The sequence below is a fragment of the Felis catus genome, chromosome D4 (assembly GCF_018350175.1).
Source record: "Felis catus isolate Fca126 chromosome D4, F.catus_Fca126_mat1.0, whole genome shotgun sequence".
NCBI lineage: Eukaryota > Metazoa > Chordata > Mammalia > Carnivora > Felidae > Felis > Felis catus.
In genome coordinates, this window is record NC_058380.1 from 91,602,881 (window position 1) to 91,625,768 (window position 22,888).

A 22,888-nucleotide genomic window follows, 5' to 3' on the forward strand; every position below is an offset into this window, starting at 1 on the left:
CCTCTGCTGGCCTCCATGGGAAGCGGCAGCCTCACCCCACCAGGCATCAAACTGCCTCTGCGGAAATCACTCCATTCCAAATTCCGTGTGTGGAGGCCTGGCTCGCTCTGCTCTCCCAAACAGAGAGGAAAACGAGCCCCTTACAGTGGGGGCAGCCTCCGTCTCTTCAAGCACCCTGCCCGCCCCACCTGCCGGGAGCCAGAGAGCTGCAGCACCACACCCCCGGCCCAGCCAGGCCCATCCTGACACTTGGTCACCAAGTGGCTCCTTCACAAGGGACCAAGGGACGAAGTTCTTCCAGCGGTGGGACAGTGCACCTGCAGCGCTTCTCACAAGAGCCGCCCCCCCCCCCCTCCGCCTTAAGAGGCGCGGGTCGGGAAGCACCTTGTGGGGCCCAGAACGTTGCTTCTGGACGACCTGAAGGCAGACGTTGCCCGCCCTGCACAGGTGGGATCTCCAGCCAGTGCTAAGCTTTCCCCTCCCCACGTGCGGGTGGCCACACCCTTCCAGCCTGGCAGTGACCCTGGGGACCGAGACCTGGCTCTGACGTCCAGGTGAAATCCCTGCCTGCAGCACTTGAACGCGGGCGGGTGGAGGTGGTGACAGGGTGGGAGCCGAGCCTCCCCTAGCATCCCTTCAGGGCGCCCTGGGGGCCAGTGACCGCCTTGGGGCGCCTCTGCGGGAGCGCGAAGATCCCAACGGGGGCTGCTGTGCGCGGGCCCGATGCTTCCGGGAGAAAAGCGCCCCGGAGGGGCGGGATGAGTCGGTTTAGACGGGGGCTCTGGGGCACGTCACTTCAACGCCTGGCGGGATGGGGGCGACCAAGGAGGCCGCCCGCGGCGGGGCAGAGCTCCAGGATCCCGCGCGGATCGCGGCGGCGGGCGCGGCGCAGCGCAGCGCGGCGCCTTTAAGCGGGGGCGGTGCGGGCGGGGGGCGGAGCCAGCGCGGAGCCGGTCTCGGACGCCCGAGGCCCCGCCCCGCGCGGGCGATGCCGAGCGGCGCGGCGGGCGGCGGGGCCGGCGGGGCGCGCAGAGGAGCGGGCCGCGGCGCGAAGGCGGCCGGAGCGCGGCCCCGCCATGGGCTTCCTGCACCAGCTGCAGCTGCTGCTCTGGAAGAACGTGACGCTGAAGCGCCGGAGCCCGGTGAGCGACCCCGCGCGCCTCCCGGCCTGCCCCGAGCGAGAGGGCGCGCGCACCGGGGCCGGCGGCGCGCTTTCCGCGCGCACGTGCGGCCGGGCGCGCGCAGACCCCGGGCGGGCTCTGGGGGCGGCGGGCCCGAGACCCCTTCTCGCCGGACCCCGCCCGCCCTGGCCGGCTCCGGCCTCTGGGGAGGGGGCTCGGCCGTGCCCAGCCCGCGGCCCGCGCCCGCTGACATTCGCGGTGCTCGGCTGAGTCACGGGATGGGCGCCCTGCGCGGCGCGCTCTTGGGGTCTAGCTGCGCGAGTAGGGGGGCGAGCGGTCCCAGGACCCTGGGGTCGCGGGAGGCCCTGGTTCCTGGGACAGAGGACAGGCATGGGGGGACTCTGTCCAGCCCAGAGGCTCCTTGGCCTCTGGGCCCAGCCCCCCTGGAGTCCCTGCAGGGACCCTGCCCCTTCCCTCCCTGCACCACCCCTCTGCCCTTGGACAGACACCTCCCTTCCTCCCCCTCCTCCTCCCTTTCACCCTCCTCCTCCTCCTCCTCCTCCTCCTCCTCCTCCTCCTCTTCCTCCTCCTCTTTTTCACCCTTCCCGAAAGTCCCTTAGCCCGTGCTCCTGCCTTCTCACCAATGGGAATGTCCTTGCTGTGGCAGCATCGGCCAGCCTGCAGCCCTGCACCCTTTTGTCCTTTGGGGCAGTCCTCCCTGAGGCCGATCCGCCTTCTGGTCTCCCCAGCCCCAGCTTCCTTTGGGAGCCGGATCCTGCTATTTGGAGATGTGACCTCCAAGCACCCCAGCTGTCCGCCCGTGCCTGGGGTGGCCAGGGGCCTGAGGGTACAGGACACAGCAGCTGTCAGGGGCAGAGGCCCTGGTGAGGAGCCAGCCTGGGGCAGAATGGGTACCATCACGCCGGCCCTCACCGCTCTTGCCCCGGGAAGGGCAGGGCCATCTCCTGTTGTCCTGCCCAGCCGACAGCAGCACATGCACCAGAGAGGCCTGGGCAGCTCCGGTTTCTGAATGGGCCCTGGGGATTTTCCACAGTGAGGCCCAGAGCAGGCTGGGGTCCAGAGTGGGGGCCCGAGGAGGAGGCATCCCCTTGCCCACCTGGGGCCCAAGAGGCTCCTCTCCCACCTGACTCTGAGCCCAGTGGGGCTGATGAGCCTCTGCATGGGTGCCTCCTTGAGAAGGGCTCTGGAGTGCATAATCAGAAGCCCAGGGTTGCAGGCAGGGTGGGGTGGCCATCATCACCATGGCTGGCAGGAGTGCCCTGGGCACCTGAGCCTGGCAGGGAGCCGGGGTTGAGTACACTCCCTGCCCACGTGCCTGGGGCTGGCTGGCACCGGGTCCCATGGGTCAGGCCTGCAGCCTCTGGTGCACCTTCCCCTGCTTCAGATTTGGGGTTACTGGGGGCACCAGGGCAGGGCTCAGGGGAGGAAGGGAGACTGGGATGTGGGCATTAGCATTATCCCCAGGGTTCTCAGCAGGAAGGGCCCCCAGGGGCTGGGAACAGAGCCTAGAATGATGGTCCCTGCATCCACTGGAGACCTCAAGGCTCAGGGAAGGGAGCAGCAGCTTGTGGGGCACCTGGCAAGCAGGTGGGAGGTGCCTTCTGCCAGATACCCAGGAGTGGCCCCACCTGCTAGGTTGGGCCTTCCCTAGAGTCTTCCTGTACCCTGCCCAGCGGCACCACCAGGGACTGGTTGGGCCACATGGAGGTCCTCGGCCTGAGGCCACAGCAAATCAGAAATTCCTCCTCCAGGGTGGCTAAGGCCTTGCTGGGCTCGCGCCGCGGGGCTGGGGCAGGGGCTGGCCAAGTGCCTGGCCCACTCCTCCTGGTCCCCCGCTTTCCTGGGGAGGTCTTGGGCTTTGGAGTTGGACCTGCGGGCTTGGCCAACAGAGGTTCTGCTCTGCGTTCTATGCGCTTCTCTGGGGGAGGGCTTGGTTCGGAGGGAAGGGACGAAGGCCCTCTGTGCCCTGCTCTTTCACGCTTCGCATCTCTGTGCCTTGGTTTCTCCATCTGAGTGTCGCCTATCCCCTCTTAGCTGGGACGGGTCTGCCCTGCTGTAGGGACGGCTGTAGCCTCACCCCTGGGGTCAGGGTCAGGCCGCTCCGTTCAGGTCTCCTCTGTTCTCCCCTTGACACAGCAGGAGGTGGCTCAGGCCCAGAGTGGGCACCCAGGCCCCGGCAACACCATGGGGGCACTGGGCTAGTCTCAAGGGACTGGGCTTTAACCACCTTGCCGGCCGCGGGTGGGGTGCCCAGGTGGGGCTCCCAGGTGGGGCCTAACCTGCACTGCCTGCCTGTAACCAGATGCCCCTCTGGCCGCCCGCCCGCCCGCCAAGCAGGCCTCCCTCCTCCCAGCAGCTCCTGCGCGGCTGTTGCTATAGCAATGAGGAGGTAGCCGCGGCCTGTTGCTGCAGTTACGTGGTGGAGGTGCCCGGTGGCAGGGCGGGTGTGGGTGGGGCTGGCACCGCGGCCGCGACCCCGCGCGCCTGCGTCGCCACTCGCATGCAGCCACCCTCACTCAGTGCCCGTCCCCAGCCCCGTGGCTGCCCGTGGTGCCTCTCCAGCTAGCCCTGGGAGGGGGTGGAGGCTGGCACGGGCTGGGGCGAGTGTGGGGTGCGGACACACAGTGGGGTGTTCCAGGCCACAGAGCACGATTGTCAGAGTGCGGTAAACAGGAGCAGCTGGTCCACCCCAGGGGACCGGGAGCCCGGGCCCTGGGCCAGGCGGAACGCCACCGGGGTGGGGGCTCTGAAGCTGCTTTGGGGGCAGGGGGCGAGGAGGAAGGAAACCCGGAGGCTCTGAGAAGAGCGAGTGGGGTGGAGGTCGGGGTGTGTCTTTGGGCTGAGCAGGGGGCTCCCCCTCAGGGCAGCTGGCCTGAGGTCCGGTCTCTCCACCTTCCCTCCCTGAGCCGGGAGAGGTGGGGGTGGTCACGGGAGGCCTGGGTCCCTGGGGCTGCTGGCATTTGTCTCCCACACAGAGCAGTTCCATCAGGGCTCACCTTGGCGCCCAGGCGGGGGTGGCCGGGGCAGTCCCAGGAATACTGAACAGGGGTGCTGGGGAGGGCAGGCAGGGCTGCTGAGCGCCCCCCACTGCCGTGAACCACGTTGGGGGGGGGAGGGGAAGGGGCCAGGGCGGAAGAAGGTGCCTGTGCCTCAGGGACTCAGGGCTGTCAGACCTCTGACCAGGTTTCTCTGGAGGCTCAGGACCCGGGGCTAGAGCCATGCCTCCTCCTGTCCAGGCTTTGGGCTGTGATGACGGCTGTCACAGCCAGGAGGACTCACCCTGGGGGACCGTGGGAGCTGAGATGGGGCCCGCGACCACCTCCGAGATCCTAGCCTGGGGAAGGGGAAGCTGAGCTGGGCAGATGCACGGGTCAGAGTAGACCACGAGCTGGCTGTTTTGTCTGTCCTGGCAAGTCAGTGTGGCAAACAGGACCCGGGCCAGGGGGCGGGAGACCTGGTTGGCTTGGGCCAGACAACACTCGCAGTTGCGCCCTTCGAGAAGGCCCTTGAGGGAAGGGGGTGGGGCTGCAGACTCTGTTGGCCCCCAAGGGCCTGTGTTGACCTTTTGTGGCCTCTGTGGGAATATGTGGGGCCCAGGCTGGCTCTGCCTACCCGGAAGACATCTGTCTGGGGAGCAGGGGGGAGGCTCAGGCCTGTCCCGTCCAGCCCCCGGCAGGTGGCGTGGGAGGCCAGGCTGCCGGACAGGTACCTTACTCAACCCGCCCTTTCCAGTGGGTCTTGGCCTTTGAGATCTTCATCCCTCTGGTCCTCTTTTTCATCCTGCTGGGGCTTCGGCAGAAGAAACCAACCATCTCCGTGAAGGAAGGTGAGTGTCCTTGGGGGGGGGGGTGCCCAGGGCACAGCTGGGGGGTCAGGGTGGGGCAGGCGGTCCTCACCGCATCACACATGCCTGTCCTGTGTGCACGCGGCCACACACGTGTCCCAGCTGCCACGCTCCCCCGCGCGGTCCCTGGCCGTGCCTCCTGGCTGGGCTAGGGGCCTGGGCCGGCCGCGGCGGCCATCCCTCACGGTTCTCCTCTGTTCTGTTTTACCCGTCCCCCGCATGGTCTCTTGTCCTCCTCCTGGGCCTGCATGCAGTCTGTAAGTGAGGCCTTCCTGGTGCAGCCGAAGCGTGCCCCGACCCCGCTTGCATTAACAGCCTTTCCAGGCCTGGCTGCGTCCTGCAAAAACTCCTCTCCGCTGTCAGGGACAGCTGGAGCACTGGGGGACGGTGGGCGGTGGGTGCTGAGTGTGCCTGGGCCACGGTGGCTCCCTTCTGGGGGTTTCCATCTCTCTGTGGGGTCGCCTGGCCCTGCTTTGCAGGCCTGGGGCCAGGTCACCTGGCTGCTCCCCCAGCAGACCCCTGTGGGTTCCTGCGTTCTCTCTGCTAACCAGCTGGCCAGAGAGGTCAGAGGTCACTTCCCGTGGGGGGGGCGGGGCACGTGCTCCCCTGGGCTGTGGCACCCATGCCACACCTGAATTCTTGGGGAAGGCGTCAGGGCACTTTGGCCTTGGCTGGCTAAGGGAAGAAGGACACCCTGGGAGTTGGGAGCAGGGATGGTGAGATACCCTTTGACCTCTGACCTGCTGGGGTCCTTTGCACCAGAGCTCTTGGCCCTCTGCCCCCTGTCTGCTGCCTGAAGCTGTTTTTCCTCCCTGACTTTCTCTAAATTTCTTTATTCGGCTTCATCTCCCTTCCCTTTCTTGACTCCTTCCCCGTCTCCTGTCCCTCTGTCTCCACCCCTCGGGTCCTCTCACCTGCCCTGACCGCCAACCCCCCCCAGCTTTCTACACGGCAGCGCCGCTCACCTCTGCGGGCATCCTGCCCGTCATGCAGTCTCTGTGCCCGGATGGCCAGCGGGACGAGTTTGGCTTCCTGCAGTACGCCAACTCCACGTGAGTGCCCCCCACCCCGCCCTCCGGGAGCCCACCCCCCTGCGGAGGCCAGTGGGTGACCTCGGATGGTGGTGCAGGGTCACTCAGCTTCTGGAGCGCCTCAACCGCGTGGTGGAGGAGGGCAACCTGTTCGACCCGGCGCGGCCCAGCCTGGGCTCGGAGCTCGAGGCCCTGCGCCAGCACCTGGAGACCCTCCGCTCGGGCCCGGACGCCTGGGAGAGCCTCCCGGACAGACCCGCAGGTGCGCACCGGGCCCGGGGCGGGCTGGGCCGTGCCTGTGCGGCGGGGCGGGGGTGGAGGTTGTTGAGACCTGAGCTCTGGTGTCAGCTGGGTTCAAACCCCGGCTCGGTCACTTCTGACCGTGGGCTCGCGGCTGGGCCTCCGTCTGAACCGTCCCTCCGAGTTCCCGGGGCAGACGTGCTCGGGTGGTCCCGGCCGAGCTGACCGCCACAGTGGCCGAACCTGGTGCGGGGAGCTCGGCGCTGAATCTGTTCTGGGTGCCTAGACCCTGGGCCCAGCTGGCCCTCAGCGCCATCCTTCTGCCTGTCCAGTGCCCTCCTTCTCTCTGGGCTCGGTGGCCAGGGACCCACGGGAGCTCTGGCGTTTCCTGATGCAGAATCTGTCGCTGCCTAACAGCACGGCCCAGGCCCTCCTGGCTGCCCGGGTGGACCTGCCTGAGGTGAGGTGGGGCAGGCGGCCTCTGTGAGCGCGTGTCTACTCCTGGGCAGCTGCCAGCCCTGGGCACTGCCTTCCACCCTCCTCCCCTGCTTGTAGGAATGGAGGGCATGGGGGGGGGACGGGGGGGGGATGCGGGGCTCTGAGGCAGCCCCGGGGCCAGGCTCTGGCACCTCCTGGCCTGAGCTGTGCCCCCTTTACATCCCAGGTCTATCACCTGCTGTTTGGCCCTTCGCCTGCCCTAGATGTGGGGTCAGGACTCCCCAGGGGTCAGGAGCCCTGGAACAACCCCCTATTCCGGATGGAGGTGAGAGGGCCTCTTAGTGGGATGGGGGTGTGCTACCTGCTTCTGCCAGAGCGGGTGAAAAAATGGGCCCCCTTGATAATTCCGAGCTTCTCCTGGGAAGTGAGGGAGGTCTCTGGGAGTCTGGCTGGCATGGAGAGGGGGAAGGCAGGACAGTGATGTGTGTCCATCCCTCCTACTCCCCGCGCCCCCGCCCCCCCCCCCCCCCCCCCCCCGTCACAGAGCCTGGGCTGTCTCAGACTTGACACAATGGGTGGCGCAGGGGGCGACCCGAGGCCTTCTTGGGTTAGGGCCTTGGTTTCCTCTGGGCTGAGGCTCCCGCCCAGCGGTTCCCCTGTGCCTCGCCCCCAGGAGATGCTGCTGACGCCTGCCCTCCTGGAGGAACTCACGTGTACTCGGGGGTCCAGGGAGCTGGGCCGGATCCTCACCGTGTCCCAGGGTCAGCAGAGGGCGCTGCAGGGCTACCGGGATGCCGTCTGCAATGGGCAGGCTGCGACCCGCGCCCAGCGCTTTTCTGGGCTGGCTGCTGAGCTCCATAACCAGCTGGATGTGGCCAGGATCGCACAGCAGGTGAGGTCCTGCCTGCCAGCTGCCCCACAGGTCCACCGTGCTGGGGCTTCTCGGTGTCCTAGGGACTCCCGGGCCCAAGGCTGTCAGTGGGGCGTGCCCATGGGTGGGTGTCCCGCGCTCCCCCAGTGACAACCATGCCTCGTGTCCCCTGCCTCACCCCGTGGCCTCACCCCAGTGTGCTTCCTAGCCCCTCGCCAATGCTCACCTTCTCTCGGGATGCCGACCCTCCCGCATCCTCTCATCCCAGCCTGTGCCCTCCCTGACCCACCTCCAGATCGGCCCCCAGCCCCTGCTCCTCCTAGGCCTGCATTTCCCCACATGCTCATTTCTCCTCAGCTGGGCCTGGACACCCCCAACGGCTCGGCTCCCCAGCAGCAGCCACCACCCCCACAGCGGCTGCAGGCGCTGCTGGAGGACCTGCTGGACGCCCAGAAAGTTCTGCAGGATGTGGACGTCCTCTCAGCTCTGGCCCTGCTGCTGCCCCAGGGCGCCTGCGCCCGTCGCGCTCCGGGGTCCCCAGCCAGCGGCCCCGGCAGGATGGCCAACGGCACGGGGGCGGCGGCGGCGGGCACGGGCTCCAACTCCACAGCGGAGGAGGGAGCTCCGTCCGCTGCGGCTCCTGCCTCCTCCGACGCGCTGCAGGGCCAATGCTCTGCCTTCGTGCAGCTCTGGGCCGGCCTGCAGCCCATCCTGTGCGGCAACAACCGGTAGGTGGGCGGCAGGGAGACAGGGGTGGGGGTCTGATCCCAGGCCCGGCTCTGACCCCCGCCCATCTTGACACCGGGGCACCCGGCTCTGTATCGCGGCCCCGTGCCCCACCCCTTCCGATGCACCCCTTCCACGCTGAGGTCCCGCCCCGTTAGTTCTTGAGGCCCCACCTCCACCCCCACCCCCCCTCCCGGATCCAGACCCCGGACTCTGCCCCTCACGCCCCACCCCCACCCTAGCACCATCGAGCCCGAGGCACTGCGGCGGGGCAACATGAGCTCCCTGGGCTTCACCAGCAAAGAGCAGCGGAACTTGGGCCTCCTCGTGCACCTTATGACCAGCAATCCCAAGATCCTGTACGCGCCAGCGGGCTCCGAGGCCGACCGCGTCATCCTCAAGGTTGGCAAGTCTGGCGCGCCGTGTGCTTGAGCTGCACGTGTCTCTGGGGCAGGAGCTGAAGGAGCTGGGCACCGGGTTCTGCAGGCCCGGGACCCCTGTGCCGAGTGGGGTTGCTGGAATTGGCATGGGAGGGGCGCAGCTGGCACTTGAGCACCGACTCGGCTCTGCGGGGGGAGGGGGAGAACCCACAGGGGGCGTTTAGGGTGCAGAGGCCCTTGGGGGCCAGGCATGGCCGGGGCCCGCAGTACTGGTTTGGACAGAGGAGAGGCTGCACGTGAGGATCTCTGCAGCATCCAGTGGGTGACGATTGGGTGGGGTAGCTAGGCGGTATGGGACCAGCTGAGGGCAAGGTGTCGGTGGCCAATCCAGGGGGCGTCCTGTCTGGGAGAAGTAGAAGCTAGGGCTGGAAATGGCCCCGGAAAGGGGGGAGCCTCTGGAGGGGTCTTTAGGATGACCGGGGGCAGGGAGGCAAGGGCCAGGTGTCAGGACCCTGGAAGGGACATGTGGAGAAGGGCCCGACAGAGGAGGCAGGAAGGCACGGCTGGCGACGTAGGGGAACCCCGAAGCCATGTTGCCCCAGGAGCCAGAGCAGAGCCTGTTTTGTGGGGTCACTGCGGAAAGGTTGGGGAGGGGAGGGTTTCGAGCTTCTAGGTGGCAGTCTGGCCAGAGCATCACTGGTTTTGGGGAGGACTGGCCTAGGGGGAGACAAAGGAGCGGAGTCCCCCCTTGCTGGCTGGGGTCCGCCCTGAGCCCCATGACCCGTGCCCTCACCCTCTGCAGGCCAACGAGACCTTTGCCCTTGTAGGCAACGTGACTCACTACGCCCAAGTGTGGCTCAACATCTCTGCCGAGATCCGCAGCTTCCTGGAGGAGGGCAGGCTGCAGCAACACCTCCACTGGCTGCAGCAGGTGCCGGGGGTGCTGGGCGGGGGTGGGCTGCGGAAGGTGGCGGGGGTGCTGGGCCGGGGTGGGGTGGGCGGAGCCCCCTGTGTCAGCCCCGCCCCCCTGAGCCAGGCTCCCCCCCCCCCCAGTATGTGGCGGACTTGCGGCTGCACCCCGAGGCATTGAACCTGTCGCTGGAGGAGCTCCCGCCCGCCCTGCGCCAGGACAATTTTTCGCTGCCCAACGGCTCCGCGCTCCTGCAGCAGCTGGACACCATTGACAACGCGGCCTGCGGCTGGATCCAGTTCATGTCCAAGGTGGGGTGCGTGGCCCCTCGGGCTCCGCGGGGGCCGGGGGCCGGCTCCAACAATGCCCCTCCCCTCAGGTGAGTGTGGACATCTTCAAGGGTTTTCCCGACGAGGAGAGCATCGTCAACTATACTCTCAACCAGGCCTACCAGGACAATGTCACCGTGTTCGCCAGTGAGCTGGTCCCCCTTGGGCGGGTCCCTAACTCCTGTTCTTCTGCCTCCCCCCCTCCTCCAGCCCTAGCCTCGCGTCTCTCCATCACAGCCCTCCTGTCCGCTTTACCTGCCCCTGTGCCCCCTTTCCTTCTCCAGCCTTGCCCCACCTCGGTCCCCTTCCTCCCTGGCCCTGCCCTACGACTCCCCTATCTTTTCCCAGCCCCGCCCCTCACCCCCTAGCACTGCCCCAGACCCTGTACCCTGCTTCACGCCCCGCCCCCATCCCAGCCCTGCCCCTGCAACAGGTACCTTCCCAGCTCCCCGGCCCCACCTTTTCCCTGGACCTGCCCCCCTCATGCCCCAGTGGTGCTCTGGCTAGACAGTCCCCTTCACGTCCCCGCCCCTTCCTCCCTTCACACCTTCACCCTGCAGCCAGCCTGGGCTCTGCCCCTCCACCTGCCCCTCGTCCTGTCTCCAGGCGTGATCTTCCAGACCCGCAAGGACGGCTCCCTGCCACCGCACGTGCACTACAAGATCCGCCAAAACTCCAGCTTCACGGAGAAAACCAACGAGATCCGCCGGGCCTACTGGCGGCCGGGGCCCAACACAGGCGGCCGCTTCTACTTTCTGTACGGCTTCGTCTGGATCCAGGGTGAGGGCCGCTCCTGGGGCAGCCGGGGTAGGGCCCGGCCACCCCCCTGCCGTGGCTGACCTCTCCCACCTGCAGACATGATGGAGCGTGCCATCATCAACACCTTCGTGGGGCACGACGTGGTGGAGCCTGGCAACTATGTGCAGATGTTCCCCTACCCCTGCTACACGCGAGACGAGTGAGTGTGTGTTGGGGGGGCCGGGGGCTGGGGCTCAGGCTGAGCCCCTCCCCTCACGCCCCGGCCCCGACCCCCCCCCCCCCCCAGCTTCCTGTTTGTCATCGAGCACATGATGCCGCTCTGCATGGTGATCTCCTGGGTCTACTCAGTGGCCATGACCATCCAGCACATCGTAGCAGAGAAGGAGCACCGGCTGAAGGAGGTGGGGGGTGGGGGGGATGGAAGGGGGAGGTGAGGAGGGGGGAGGGGGCAAGGATAGAGGCAGGGGGACCAGTGAAGGTGGAGGGGAGACTGTGGGCACCTCTCCTTCCCTGGGCCTGGCTGGTAGGGGCAGAGACCCGTCATTCCTTCGTGGCACCCCATCCCAAGGCCTCCTGCCTGCATTCCCCCCCCCCTCCCCCGGCCACCTGCCCACAGGTGATGAAGACAATGGGCCTGAACAACGCCGTGCACTGGGTGGCCTGGTTCATCACGGGCTTTGTGCAGCTCTCCATCTCCGTGACGGCCCTCACGGCCATCCTCAAGTACGGCCAGGTTCTCATGCACAGTCACGTGCTTATCATCTGGCTCTTCCTGGCGGTCTACGCTGTGGCCACCATCATGTTTTGGTGAGCACCGTGGGGCTGGCAGGGGGCTGGCAGGGAGCCTTGCTGGGCCCTGGCAGAGTGCGTCTTGCATTCACCCAGAAAACGCAGGAACAGCCTTCTGGAGCTCCTCTGTACCCGGGAGGTGGCGCCACGAGGGCTTTGGGCTGTGCCCTAAGGGTCGGGTGTGGCTGATGGCCGTGGCCCCACCCACCCTAGCTTCCTGGTGTCTGTGCTGTACTCCAAGGCCAAGCTGGCCTCGGCCTGCGGTGGCATCATCTACTTCCTGAGCTACGTGCCCTACATGTACGTGGCGATCCGCGAGGAGGTGGCCCACGATAAGATTACCGCCTTTGAGAAGTGCATCGCGGTGAGGATCGGGGATGGTTGGGGGTGGGGCGGGGTCCATCCTCCTTCCCCCGCTGACACCACCGTGCTCTCAGTCCCTGATGTCCACAACAGCCTTCGGCCTGGGCTCCAAGTACTTTGCCCTGTACGAGGTGGCAGGTGTGGGCATCCAGTGGCACACATTCAGTCAGTCGCCTGTGGAAGGTGATGACTTCAACCTGCTCCTGGCCGTCACCATGTTGATGGTGGACGCGGCCGTCTACGGGGTGCTCACGTGGTACATCGAGGCGGTGCACCCAGGTACCGGCTGACCCTTTGCAGGGGGAAAGGAGAGGGTGTGTGGCTCCCTAGGGGGTGCACATGGCCTGGGGTGGACCTGACACCAGGCCCTGGGTCAGCCTGCCTTCTGCACCACCCCCCCCCCAACCCCTAGGCATGTACGGGCTACCCCGGCCCTGGTACTTCCCACTGCAGAAGTCCTACTGGCTCGGCAGCGGGCGCACAGAGGCGTGGGAGTGGAGCTGGCCATGGGCTCGCGCCCCCCGGCTCAGCGTCATGGAGGAGGACCAGGCCTGTGCCATGGAGAGCCGGCGCTTGGGTGAGGCGGGCACCCAGGGGGCGGCTGGGGCAGTCACTGGGGTTGGGGGACCCCGGGGCGTCCTCAGCTGACCCGCGGCCCTCGTGCAGAGGAGACGCGGGGCATGGAGGAGGAGCCCACCCACCTGCCGCTGGTGGTCTGTGTGGACAAGCTCACCAAGGTCTACAAGAACGATAAGAAGCTGGCCTTAAACAGGTTGAGCCTGAACCTCTACGAGAACCAGGTGGTGTCCTTCCTGGGACACAACGGGGCTGGCAAGACAACGACCATGTGAGTGTCAGTGCAGGGGGTGGGTCCTCACCAGGTGGGCAGCAGGGTGGGGCTCCCGGCAGGAGGTGGGGGTCGTGACCCTGCCCACCCGCCCAGGTCCATCCTCACGGGCTTGTTCCCGCCGACCTCGGGTTCGGCCACCATCTACGGGCACGACATCCGCACGGAGATGGACGAGATCCGCAAGAACCTGGGCATGTGTCCGCAGCACAACGTGCTCTTTGACCGGCTCACGGTGGAGGAGCATCTCTGGTTCTACTCGAGGCTCAAGAGCAGGGCCCAGGAGGAGATCCGCAAGGAGATGGACAAGTGGGTGGGGTGGGGGCGGGGCTCCGGGGCGGCCCCGGGGTGGTGGCGGGAGCCCGCGTGCGCCCCTACATGCGCCTGCGCCCCTACATGCGCCGCCCTGCCCGCAGAATGATCGAAGACCTGGAGCTGTCCAACAAGCGGCACTCGCTGGTGCAGACGCTGTCGGGCGGCATGAAGCGCAAGCTCTCCGTGGCCATCGCCTTCGTGGGTGGCTCCCGCGCCATCATCCTGGACGAGCCCACCGCCGGCGTGGACCCCTACGCGCGCCGAGCCATCTGGGACCTCATCCTGAAGTACAAGCCGGGTGAGCCGAGCGTGGGGTGGGTACAGGCGGCCCCGGCCGGCCCCACCCAGCCCAGCGCCCTGAGCCTGGTCCCTCACCCCCCTCCAGGCCGCACCATCCTGCTCTCCACCCACCACATGGACGAGGCCGACCTGCTGGGGGACCGCATAGCCATCATCTCCCATGGGAAACTCAAGTGCTGCGGCTCCCCGCTCTTCCTCAAGGGCGCCTATGGGGACGGTTACCGCCTTACTCTGGTCAAGCGGCCTGCTGAGCCTGGGGACCCCCAAGGTCTGTGCTGAGACTGCCTGAGCCGGCCTGGGGTCCCCCTCTCCCAGGACCCCCTTTCCAAGACCAGTGAGCTCGAGGGGCGGGCCCTCAAGGCTTACCTTAGTGAGCCTGGGGTGCCTGGTCCCTCTCCTCGGTCCTCCTCTTGACCTGGCTGGGCTCCCCCGTAGAGGATCCCCCTCCCCCAGCCCCCCACCCTCCTGGTGAAGCTCTTCTCCATTCCCCACCCTTCCTAGAGCCAGGGCTGACGTCCAGCCCCCCAGGCCGCACCCAGCTGAGCAGCTGCTCAGAGCCCCAGGTCTCCCAGTTCATCCGCAAGCACGTGGCCTCCTGCCTGCTAGTCTCCGACACGAGCACAGAGCTCTCCTACATCCTGCCTAGCGAGGCCGCCAAGAAGGGGGCTTTTGAGCGCCTCTTCCAGGTATGGGGTGGAGTGAGTTCCAGGGCGGGGCGCGGAGGGGGTGGGGCGCGGAGGGGCGGGGTCGTGGTGGTGGTGGTGGAGTGGGCTCCAGGGCAGGGCGCAGAAGGGGCGGTCCCCGCCGCACCGGGTCACGCACTGCCCTTTCCCAGCATCTGGAGCGCAGTCTGGACACTCTGCACTTGAGTAGCTTCGGGCTGATGGACACGACGCTGGAGGAGGTGTTCCTCAAGGTGTCAGAGGAGGACCAGTCTCTGGAGAACAGTGAGGCAGGTGGGAGCCCCGCTCCACCCCACCTGACCTTGGACCCGCAGCTGTCTGCCCACTCTAGCCTGGTCTCTGGGGACCAAGGATTCTGGGTGGGAATAAGGTGCCAGGGTTCCCTGCCAGGCTGGCTCTGGGGCTGAGGAGCCTGGGTAGGTGGGTGGCCATGGGAATTGGGGCGCCCCAGGGTGAGGTGGGGTGAGGGTCTTGGTGGGTGAGCATGGGGACTGGGGGTGGCACGCTGGTCTGAGTCCCCCTTGTCCCCTCCCTGGCCCCTGTGCTGTGGCAGATGTGAAGGAGTCCAGGAAGGATGTGCTCCCAGTGGCGGAGGGCCCGTCGGGGGAGGTGCACGTTGGCGATCTGGCCCGGAGCACGGAGCTGGCCCAGTCACAGGTGTCACTGCAGTCCGCGTCCTCGGTAGGCTCTACCCGTGGAGACGAGGGGGCCACCTACGCAGATGTCTATGGCGACTACCGACCCCTCTTCGACAACGCGCAGGACCCCGACAACGTCAGCCTGCAAGGTGGGGGGTGCGGCTGGCTGGGGCTGGTAGGGTCCCTGGAGGGTGGTGTCGGGCCGCCTGCTCAGCCCCCCTCCCTGTGCAGAAGCTGAGGCGGAGGCCCTCTCGAGGGTCGGCCAGGGCAGCCGCAAGCTGGAGGGCTGGTGGCTGAAGGTGCGCCAGTTCCACGGACTCTTGGTGAAGCGTTTCCACTGTGCTCGCCGCAACTCCAAGGCCCTGTCTTCCCAGATCCTGCTCCCCGCCTTCTTCGTCTGCGTGGCCATGACTGTGGCCCTCTCCGTCCCTGAGATTGGTATGGCCGTTGGGTCAGGCAGCGTGCTGGGGGGACCGGAGCCCCACTGCAGTGGGGCTGTGGCTCTTCCCCCTCCTGGACCGCCCGCTCTGGGCCTGGCGGGCACACTTGTGGGCTTATTGGGGACTCGGGCCTCCTCAGGGCCAGGCCCCCAAGCTCCAACCCTGTGGGTATTGGGAAGAGGGGACTGAGGCCTGGGGGCCGCCAGCAGGCAGTCAGAACCTGCTCAGGTTTCCTCGTGCATCCTGCCAGGTGACCTGCCCCCTCTGGTCCTGTCACCCTCCCAGTACCACAACTACACCCAGCCCCGTGGCAACTTCATCCCCTATGCCAACGAGGAGCGCCAGGAGGACCGGTGAGGCCATCTGCTGGGCAGCTGTGGTGGACAGGGGCCGGGTGAGGGAGGGGAAGGTGGGCGGGCACTCATCCCCCTCCCCCCCGCCCAGGCTAGGCTCACACCGCGGGTTTCCACAGATTGCGACTGTCGCCGGATGCCAGCCCCCAGCAGCTTGTGAGCACGTTCCGGCTGCCGTCGGGCGTGGGCGCCACCTGTGTGCTGAAGTCTCCGGCCAATGGCTCGCTGGGGCCCACGCTGAATCTGACCAGTGGCGAGTCACGGCTGCTGGCCGCGAGGTTCTTCGACAGCATGTGCCTGGAGTCCTTCACGCAGGGGCTGCCGCTGTCCAACTTCGTGCCGCCCCCACCCTCACCTGCTCCGTCCGACTCCCCTGTGTCCCCAGAGGAGGATCCCCTGCAGGCCTGGAACGCTTCCCTGCCACCCACCTCTGGGCCAGGTATGGGCCCGCCAGGCTGCCGGGGGGCGTGGGACGGCACGGACCTAAGCTGACTGCCGGCTGTACCCGCAGACAACTGGACGTCAGCACCCTCCCTACCGCGCCTGGTGCGGGAGCCTATCCGCTGTACCTGCTCTGCGCAGGGCACCGGCTTCTCCTGCCCAGGGGGTGTGGGTGGGCGCCCGCCCCAGATGCGGGTGGTCACAGGAGACATCCTGACCGACATCACTGGCCACAACGTCTCCGAGTACCTGCTCTTCACCTCTGACCGCTTCCGGCTGCACCGGTGAGTCAGGTGGGGGTTCGTGCCAACTGTGGGCGAGGGGGCAGACCGCCCACTGCACGCCTGGCCTCACGCCGCTCGACCTACCCGCCCAGGTATGGGGCCATCACCTTTGGCAACGTCCAGAAGTCCATCCCAGCCTCGTTTGGTGCCCGGGCCCCAGTCATGGTGCGGAAGATTGCGGTGCGCAGGGCAGCCCAGGTGAGCGGCACAGCCCCGGGCCCTGCAGCGTCCAGCTGTGACCGCCATGCTGCAGGGACCCACGGTGCGCTAAGGGTGTTTCTGCGTCCCTCCCAGGTTTTCTACAACAACAAGGGTTATCACAGCATGCCCACCTACCTCAACAGCCTCAATAACGCTATTCTGCGTGCCAACCTGCCCAGGAGCAAGGGCAACCCGGCAGCCTATGGTGAGCCTGGGTGGGCTGGGCTGGGCTGGGGGCCGGGCAGGGTGGGCATGGAGCAGGTCCCTGAGGCTGCCCTCCCCTGTCTGCAGGCATCACCGTCACCAACCACCCCATGAACAAGACAAGTGCCAGCCTCTCCCTGGATTACCTGTATGTATGCAGGCGGGTGGGGGGGACGAGGTGCGGGTGCTGGGCAGGGCTGATGGCTGCCTTGCCCCCAGGCTGCAGGGCACAGATGTGGTCATCGCCATCTTCATCATCGTGGCCATGTCCTTCGTGCCAGCCAGCTTCGTGGTCTTCCTGGTGGCTGAGAAGTCGACCAAAGCCAAGCACCTACAGTTTGTCAGTGGCTGCAACCCCGTCATCTACTGGCTGGCCAACTACGTGTGGGACATGGTGTGCTCCTCCTGCATGGCTGAGGGGGGTTCCCTCTACCCCTAGACCCCTGCCGTCCCCTCCCCCTGTCTCCTGCCAGGCCCACTGGTTCTGGCCCCAGCAGCCCCCCAGCCCCACTCCTGGACCCCTCACCCCTGCTCCTGGGCCCTCACCTGCCACTCTTGCTCTGGTAGCTCAACTACCTGGTCCCAGCCACCTGCTGCGTCATCATCCTGTTCGTGTTCGACTTACCGGCCTACACGTCACCCACCAACTTCCCCGCCGTGCTCTCTCTCTTCCTGCTCTATGGGTAAGGGGGAGGGGGCCGGGAGGAGGGCCTGGGGTGGGGGCGGGCTCCCCGTGACCGCCTCCTGCCCGCCTGCCCGCAGGTGGTCTATCACCCCCATCATGTACCCGGCCTCCTTCTGGTTCGAGGTGCCCAGCTCCGCCTACGTGTTTCTCATCGTCATCAACCTCTTCATTGGCATCACGGCCACCGTGGCTACTTTCCTGCTGCAGCTCTTTGAGCATGACAAGGTGGGGCAGCGGGGTGGCCGGGCGTGGTGGGCAGCAGGGCCGAGGCTGTGCCCGTGACCCCCCGTCACCCTCCAGGACTTGAAGGTTGTCAACAGTTACCTGAAAAGCTGCTTTCTCATCTTCCCCAACTACAACTTGGGCCACGGGCTCATGGAAATGGCGTATAACGAATACATCAACGAGTACTACGCCAAGATTGGTGAGCAGGGTGGGTGGGCGTGCGGAGGGGGGTCCGGCCTGGCCCAGAGATTGAGGGTTCAGGCGTGAAGGACATGGCTGCCGGGGCGCAGGCACAGGCCCTGAGCCGGCTGCCCCACAGGCCAGTTTGACAAGATGAAGTCTCCATTCGAGTGGGACATCGTCACCAGGGGGCTGGTGGCCATGACGGTCGAAGGCTTCGTGGGCTTCTTCCTCACCATCATGTGCCAGTACAACTTCCTGCGGCAGCCACAGTGAGTGGGGGAGTGCAGGGAGATGTGGGGGCCAGTGGCCGGCTGGGCACTGCCGTGGCCACTGCCGTGGCCACAGAAAGTTGGGGAGCACTGGGTGATGACTCCGCCACCCTGTCCGCACAGGCGAATGCCAGTGTCTACCAAACCTGTGGAGGATGATGTGGACGTGGCCAGCGAGCGGCAGCGAGTGCTGCGGGGGGACGCTGACAATGACATGGTCAAGATTGAGAACCTGACCAAGGTGGGCCCTGGGCTTGTGAGATAGAGGCCAGGTTGGGCGGGGCCCAGGTGGGAGGCGGGGCCCAGGTGGGAGGCGGGGCCCAGGTGGGGTGTGTTTCCGAGCAGGGGCGGGGCCGGGGGGCACGGAGGGTGTACCAAGGCCCAGGTGGAGCGTGTTTCCAGAGAGGGGCGGGGGCCCAGGTGGGTCATATTTGCAGGCAGGGGCGGGGCCCAGACAGAGGGCGGAGCCCATGTGGGGGCCATGTTTCCAGACAGGGGCAGGGCCCCGGTGGGGCATGTTTGCAGGCAGGGCGGGGCCCAGGTGTGTAGGCGGGGGCAGGTGGGGGCGGGGCCCAGGTAGGGGTGTGTTTGCAGGCAGGGGCGGGCCCAGGCAGAGGGCGGGGCCCAGGTGGGGGGGGCGTGTTTGCAGACAGGGGCGGAGGCCAGGGGGCGGTGTGGTTCAGGGGCCGGCCAGCCCGACTGGCAGCCCGGATGGGTGGGCTGACCCTTCCCTTCCACCAGGTGTACAAGTCCCGGAAGATAGGCCGCATCCTGGCTGTGGATCGCCTGTGCCTCGGCGTGCGTCCCGGCGAGTGCTTTGGCCTCCTGGGCGTGAATGGCGCGGGCAAGACCAGCACTTTCAAGATGCTGACGGGTGACGAGAGCACGACAGGGGGCGAGGCCTTTGTCAACGGGCACAGGTGCGGGCGGGCGGGCGCCTGGGCGGGTGGGGTGACTGCGGCCGCCGGTGCTGATGGCACTGTGTCCCCAGTGTGCTCAAGGAGCTGCTCCAGGTACAGCAGAGTCTGGGGTACTGCCCGCAATTCGACGCCCTGTTCGACGAGCTCACAGCCCGGGAGCACCTGCAGCTGTACACGCGGCTCCGTGGCATTCCCTGGAAGGACGAGGCCCGGGTGAGGGTCGCCCAAGGGGGGCGGGGCGTGGCGGGCAAGAGGGGCAGGCCCTGACGCCAGTCCTCGCCCCCAGGTGGTGAAGTGGGCCCTGGAGAAGCTGGAGCTGAGCAAGTACGCCGACAAACCGGCCGGCACCTACAGCGGGGGCAACAAACGCAAGCTGTCCACGGCCATTGCGCTCATCGGGTACCCGGCCTTCATCTTCCTGGTGAGCCGGGGCGGGAGGCGGCCGGCCGGGCCAGGCGGGGTGGACGGGCCGCAGCCGCTGAGCCTGGCGCCGCCCGCCCCCAGGATGAGCCCACCACCGGCATGGACCCGAAGGCCCGGCGCTTCCTCTGGAACCTCATCCTCGACCTCATCAAGACGGGGCGCTCGGTGGTGCTGACGTCGCACAGGTGCGCCCCCACCCCGGCGCGCCCTGCCCCAACCCTCGAGCCCTGTCCCCGCCCCGCGCGCCCCGCCCCAGCCCCTGCGTCTCCGCCCTGCAGCATGGAGGAGTGCGAAGCGCTGTGCACGCGGCTCGCCATCATGGTGAACGGGCGCCTGCGCTGTCTGGGCAGCATCCAGCACCTGAAGAACCGGTGAGCCGAGCCGAGGGTGCCGGCGGCGGGAGGGGCGCGGGGGGGGGGACGGGGGGCTCGGGGCTCGGGGCCACAGGCCTGTCTCGCAGGTTCGGAGACGGATACATGATCACCGTGAGGACGAAGAGCAGCCAGAACGTGAAGGACGTAGTGCGGTTCTTCAACCGCAACTTCCCGGAGGCTGTGCTCAAGGTGGGGCGGGGCCCCAGGGGGTGGGGCGGGGCCCCAGGGGGTGGGGCGGGGCCCCAGGGGGTGGGGCGGGGCCCCAGGGGGTGGGGCGGGGCCCCAGGGGGTGGGGCGGGGCCCCAGGGGGTGGGGCCGGGCGGTGCTCCGAGCCGCCTCTGACCTCCCTGCGTCCCCAGGAGCGTCACCACACGAAGGTGCAGTACCAGTTGCAGTCGGAGCACATCTCCCTGGCTCAGGTGTTCAGCAAGATGGAGCAGGTGGCGGGCGTGCTGGGCATCGAGGACTACTCGGTCAGCCAGACCACCCTGGACAACGTGAGTGCCCCAGCTCGGCGCATCGGGCCGGCCTGGGCTGCACCCCGCTCACCCACCCACGCACCCCACCCGCCAGGTATTTGTGAACTTCGCCAAGAAGCAGAGTGACAACCTGGAGCAGCAGGAGACAGAGCCCCCCTCGGCTCTGCGGTCTCCCCTGGGCCGCCTGCTCAGCCTGTTCCGGGCCCGACCCGCCCCCACCGAGCTGCGGGCACTCGTGGCTGACGAGCCCGAGGACCTGGACACAGAGGACGAGGGCCTCATCAGCTTCGAGGAGGAGCGGGTGAGCCCGGCCTGTAGGGTCAGGGCAGCCAGGCTGGCCAGAGGGCTCAGGCTCTGCATAAGGAGAGGGCTTGGAGAGGAGTGGCCCCGGGGACTCCTGCCGCCCTGAGGGATCCGTCGGATGCTCAGGACTAGGGTGGACACAGGAGGCTCCGGGCACAGGTGGAAACAGACTGGTTGTAGACCCCGAGACTCGTTGGAAACCTTGAGGGGTTCCAGACACGGGCAGAGCAGAGGTGGGGTAGGGGGGAGCAGAGCCTAGGGACACAGGAGGCACCAGACTTGGCCACTGAGGGAGAACTCACGGGAGACAGAGGTGAGGGATCCAGTCCCAGGCCCGCGGGTGCATGGGGTAGCGGACGCCTCCCCCAGCACGGCTCACCTGCCGTCTACCTACCAGGCCCAGCTGTCCTTCAACACGGACACACTCTGCTGACCGTCAGGCGCTGACTCAAGGACACGCAGTGGGGACAGAAGTCAGGCGGTGGCCGAGGCCCCACCCTGTGCCCCCCAGTGCCCGCCACGAGGCCCTGGAGTGGGGGCCCCCTCCAGCCCCTCACCTGTCCTCAGCACTGCCTGAGGCCACTGCGCTGCCCTCCCCTGATTGTGCCAAAGGTTGGCCTGGCCCTGGGCCGCACACACCCTCACCCTGCTCTGCCTTAAAGCCTTGGGGTCTGGCCGGCCCCTAGCCTCTGCCCCCGTCCAGCTCTGCCCACCACCCCCAGGGCCACCAGGTGCCACCAGACCCTGTTGGCCGGGCCTGGCTCCTGAACGGGCCAGGGACACCCGAAACTGATGGGCCGGCCTGGGGCTGAGGATGGGGACTGGGTTAGGTCCCGCCCCCGGCCCTTATTTATTTTGCTGTAGGAAGAGGCCCCCTCATCCTGCTCTCATTTGGGGAGGCCCCCACCTGAGGGAAGCCATGGGCACGGGCCAGGGAGGGGCTGCCTCAAGGGGGTGGGCCGGGCAGCAGGAACGGAGAAGCTGCCCCGCTGGCCAGACGAGCAGCCGGATCCCCTCCCCACCCCTGCCCCCTGCCATTGCTCTCTCCCACCCAGCTTGGCCCCCTGCACACCCACCTGCCCGGGAGCCAGACCTGTACATAGCGCACAGATGTTTGTTTTAAATAAATGAACAAAAAAACCAGCGCCAGCCTGCGTGTGTGGAGTGGGGCGTTGGGGTGAAGATGGGCCCGGTTGATGCTGGTATGGCCCCTGCCCCACAGGTGCATCTGCAGCGTCCCGGAGCGGTGGGCCCAGCGTGAGGGGAGGGTGGCTGGGTTAGCCTGGGGGGGTGGGGGTGGAGGGCCCTCATCCCTGTAAATAGCTGTTGCTACAGATGGGGAGACTGAGGCGGGGGCTGTCCATCACCCCCCTCCCCTGCCCCGCCTACATAGCCCGGACTGCCTGCCCGGAGGCAGGTCCTGAATGGGCTGCTCTGAGCCACGGTTGCCCGCCCTTCGGGCCTGTGCTCCCTGAGGCCTAGACCCTGGGCCCCGTGCCCACTCAGGGCCCATGGGCAGTGTGCGCTGGGCTGTGTCCCTCTCACCCAGGATGTGGGAGGGCTCTCAAGAGGAGGTGGTCTCTGGGCTGAGACCGGCGTCCCGGTGGAGCGTGTGCAAAGGTTGGGGGCAGTGTGGGGACTCCCAGGGACTGCAGGGCTCGGTGGCAGTGGAGCCTGGAGACAGTGGGGCCACAAGGAAGGATCCCAGAGCCCGCACCGCTCAAGCTTGGCCGTGGGCAGTCTCCCATCGGAGACCCCTTCTAGGGGGCTGGAAGGGACACAGAAGGTTCCGCGTGAGGACGGAGGGCCATGGGAACAGCTTGTCTCCCAAAACTTTTTACCCCAGGGGGTGGCTGCAAAATGTCAGGTTTCTAACGAGTTCATCTTTTCTGCATTTATTAGCTGGCATTTTGCTTAAAGATTTCCACTTTTAGAAACGTATCATTGTGGATTCACGGCTTTTTAAAAAATCACCATGTTACCGTCATTGCTATCCTCTAAATTTTTTCAAGTTCACTTATTTTGAAAGACAGAGTCACACAGGAGAGGGACAGAAGGAGAGAGAGAGGGAGAGAGAGACTCCCAAGCAGGCTCCATGCTGTGAGCACACAGCCCGACAACGGAGCTCGAACGTCATGACTAGAGCCAAACTCAAGAGTCGGACACTCAACCGACTGAGCCACCCAGGTGCCCCACTAATATTTTCAATGTACATAGTATTTACTGTCTTAGCCATTTATAAGTGTACAATTCTGCCATCTTTCTTATGCTCAAACTGCCCCAGATGTGGCCGGTGGGAACCCCTTTGTGGTGGCTTCTGTGTCCTTTTGACTTGCCCTGGACATTTTTTGGAGCACTTCTTTTCTGTTACAATTTCCAGGCCTGCTCATTACCTCCCTGACCCAAGTCTGGATTCAGCAATTTTCCAAGGAGCCCCGTTTCTTTGGGGGGAAATGGGTTTTGGAACCCCCATCTGGACTCTGGCTGTGCCCACTGCTC

The 22,888-nt window shown here is 66.8% G+C and overlaps 1 protein-coding gene across 2 annotated transcripts; it reads left to right on the forward strand.

Annotated features, from left to right (window-relative positions):
• The first annotated feature begins 985 nt into the window (after positions 1 to 985).
• Positions 986 to 21,532, forward strand: ABCA2 (ATP binding cassette subfamily A member 2). Of its 2 annotated transcripts, XM_045042768.1 has the most exons (49): positions 986 to 1,142; positions 4,875 to 4,968; positions 5,241 to 5,243; positions 5,927 to 6,038; positions 6,116 to 6,279; positions 6,590 to 6,717; positions 6,922 to 7,020; positions 7,369 to 7,587; positions 7,924 to 8,294; positions 8,535 to 8,694; positions 9,475 to 9,603; positions 9,726 to 9,893; positions 9,962 to 10,058; positions 10,518 to 10,691; positions 10,767 to 10,869; positions 10,957 to 11,071; positions 11,287 to 11,477; positions 11,673 to 11,823; positions 11,897 to 12,101; positions 12,235 to 12,399; positions 12,489 to 12,669; positions 12,766 to 12,978; positions 13,086 to 13,282; positions 13,370 to 13,552; positions 13,786 to 13,970; positions 14,120 to 14,240; positions 14,521 to 14,754; positions 14,837 to 15,043; positions 15,296 to 15,398; positions 15,518 to 15,837; positions 15,910 to 16,123; positions 16,216 to 16,321; positions 16,418 to 16,529; positions 16,616 to 16,676; positions 16,748 to 16,922; positions 17,096 to 17,211; positions 17,291 to 17,438; positions 17,514 to 17,637; positions 17,758 to 17,890; positions 18,014 to 18,131; positions 18,632 to 18,810; positions 18,882 to 19,023; positions 19,097 to 19,231; positions 19,315 to 19,418; positions 19,512 to 19,604; positions 19,694 to 19,796; positions 19,967 to 20,104; positions 20,181 to 20,387; positions 20,787 to 21,532. In XM_045042768.1, exons 1-49 carry the CDS (start codon positions 1,077 to 1,079, stop codon positions 20,820 to 20,822), a joined length of 7,302 nt encoding a protein of 2,433 aa, XP_044898703.1. In that variant the 5' UTR covers positions 986 to 1,076; the 3' UTR covers positions 20,823 to 21,532. The 2 variants fall into 2 exon arrangements, with proteins under 2 accessions (XP_044898703.1, XP_044898704.1); XM_045042769.1 differs by lacking the exon at positions 5,241 to 5,243.
• The last annotated feature ends 1,356 nt before the right edge of the window (positions 21,533 to 22,888 follow it).

Excerpts from the sequence above, each read along its gene's own strand:
- ABCA2 (XM_045042768.1), top strand. The coding sequence starts at position 1,077 with ATGGGCTTCCTGCACCAGCTGCAGCTGCTGCTCTGGAAGAACGTGACG. Across the intron at positions 12,400-12,488 it reads CATGGAGAGCCGGCGCTTGG|AGGAGACGCGGGGCATGGAG; the intron begins GTGAGGCGGGCA and ends GCCCTCGTGCAG. Across the intron at positions 14,755-14,836 it reads CGACAACGTCAGCCTGCAAG|AAGCTGAGGCGGAGGCCCTC; the intron begins GTGGGGGGTGCG and ends CTCCCTGTGCAG.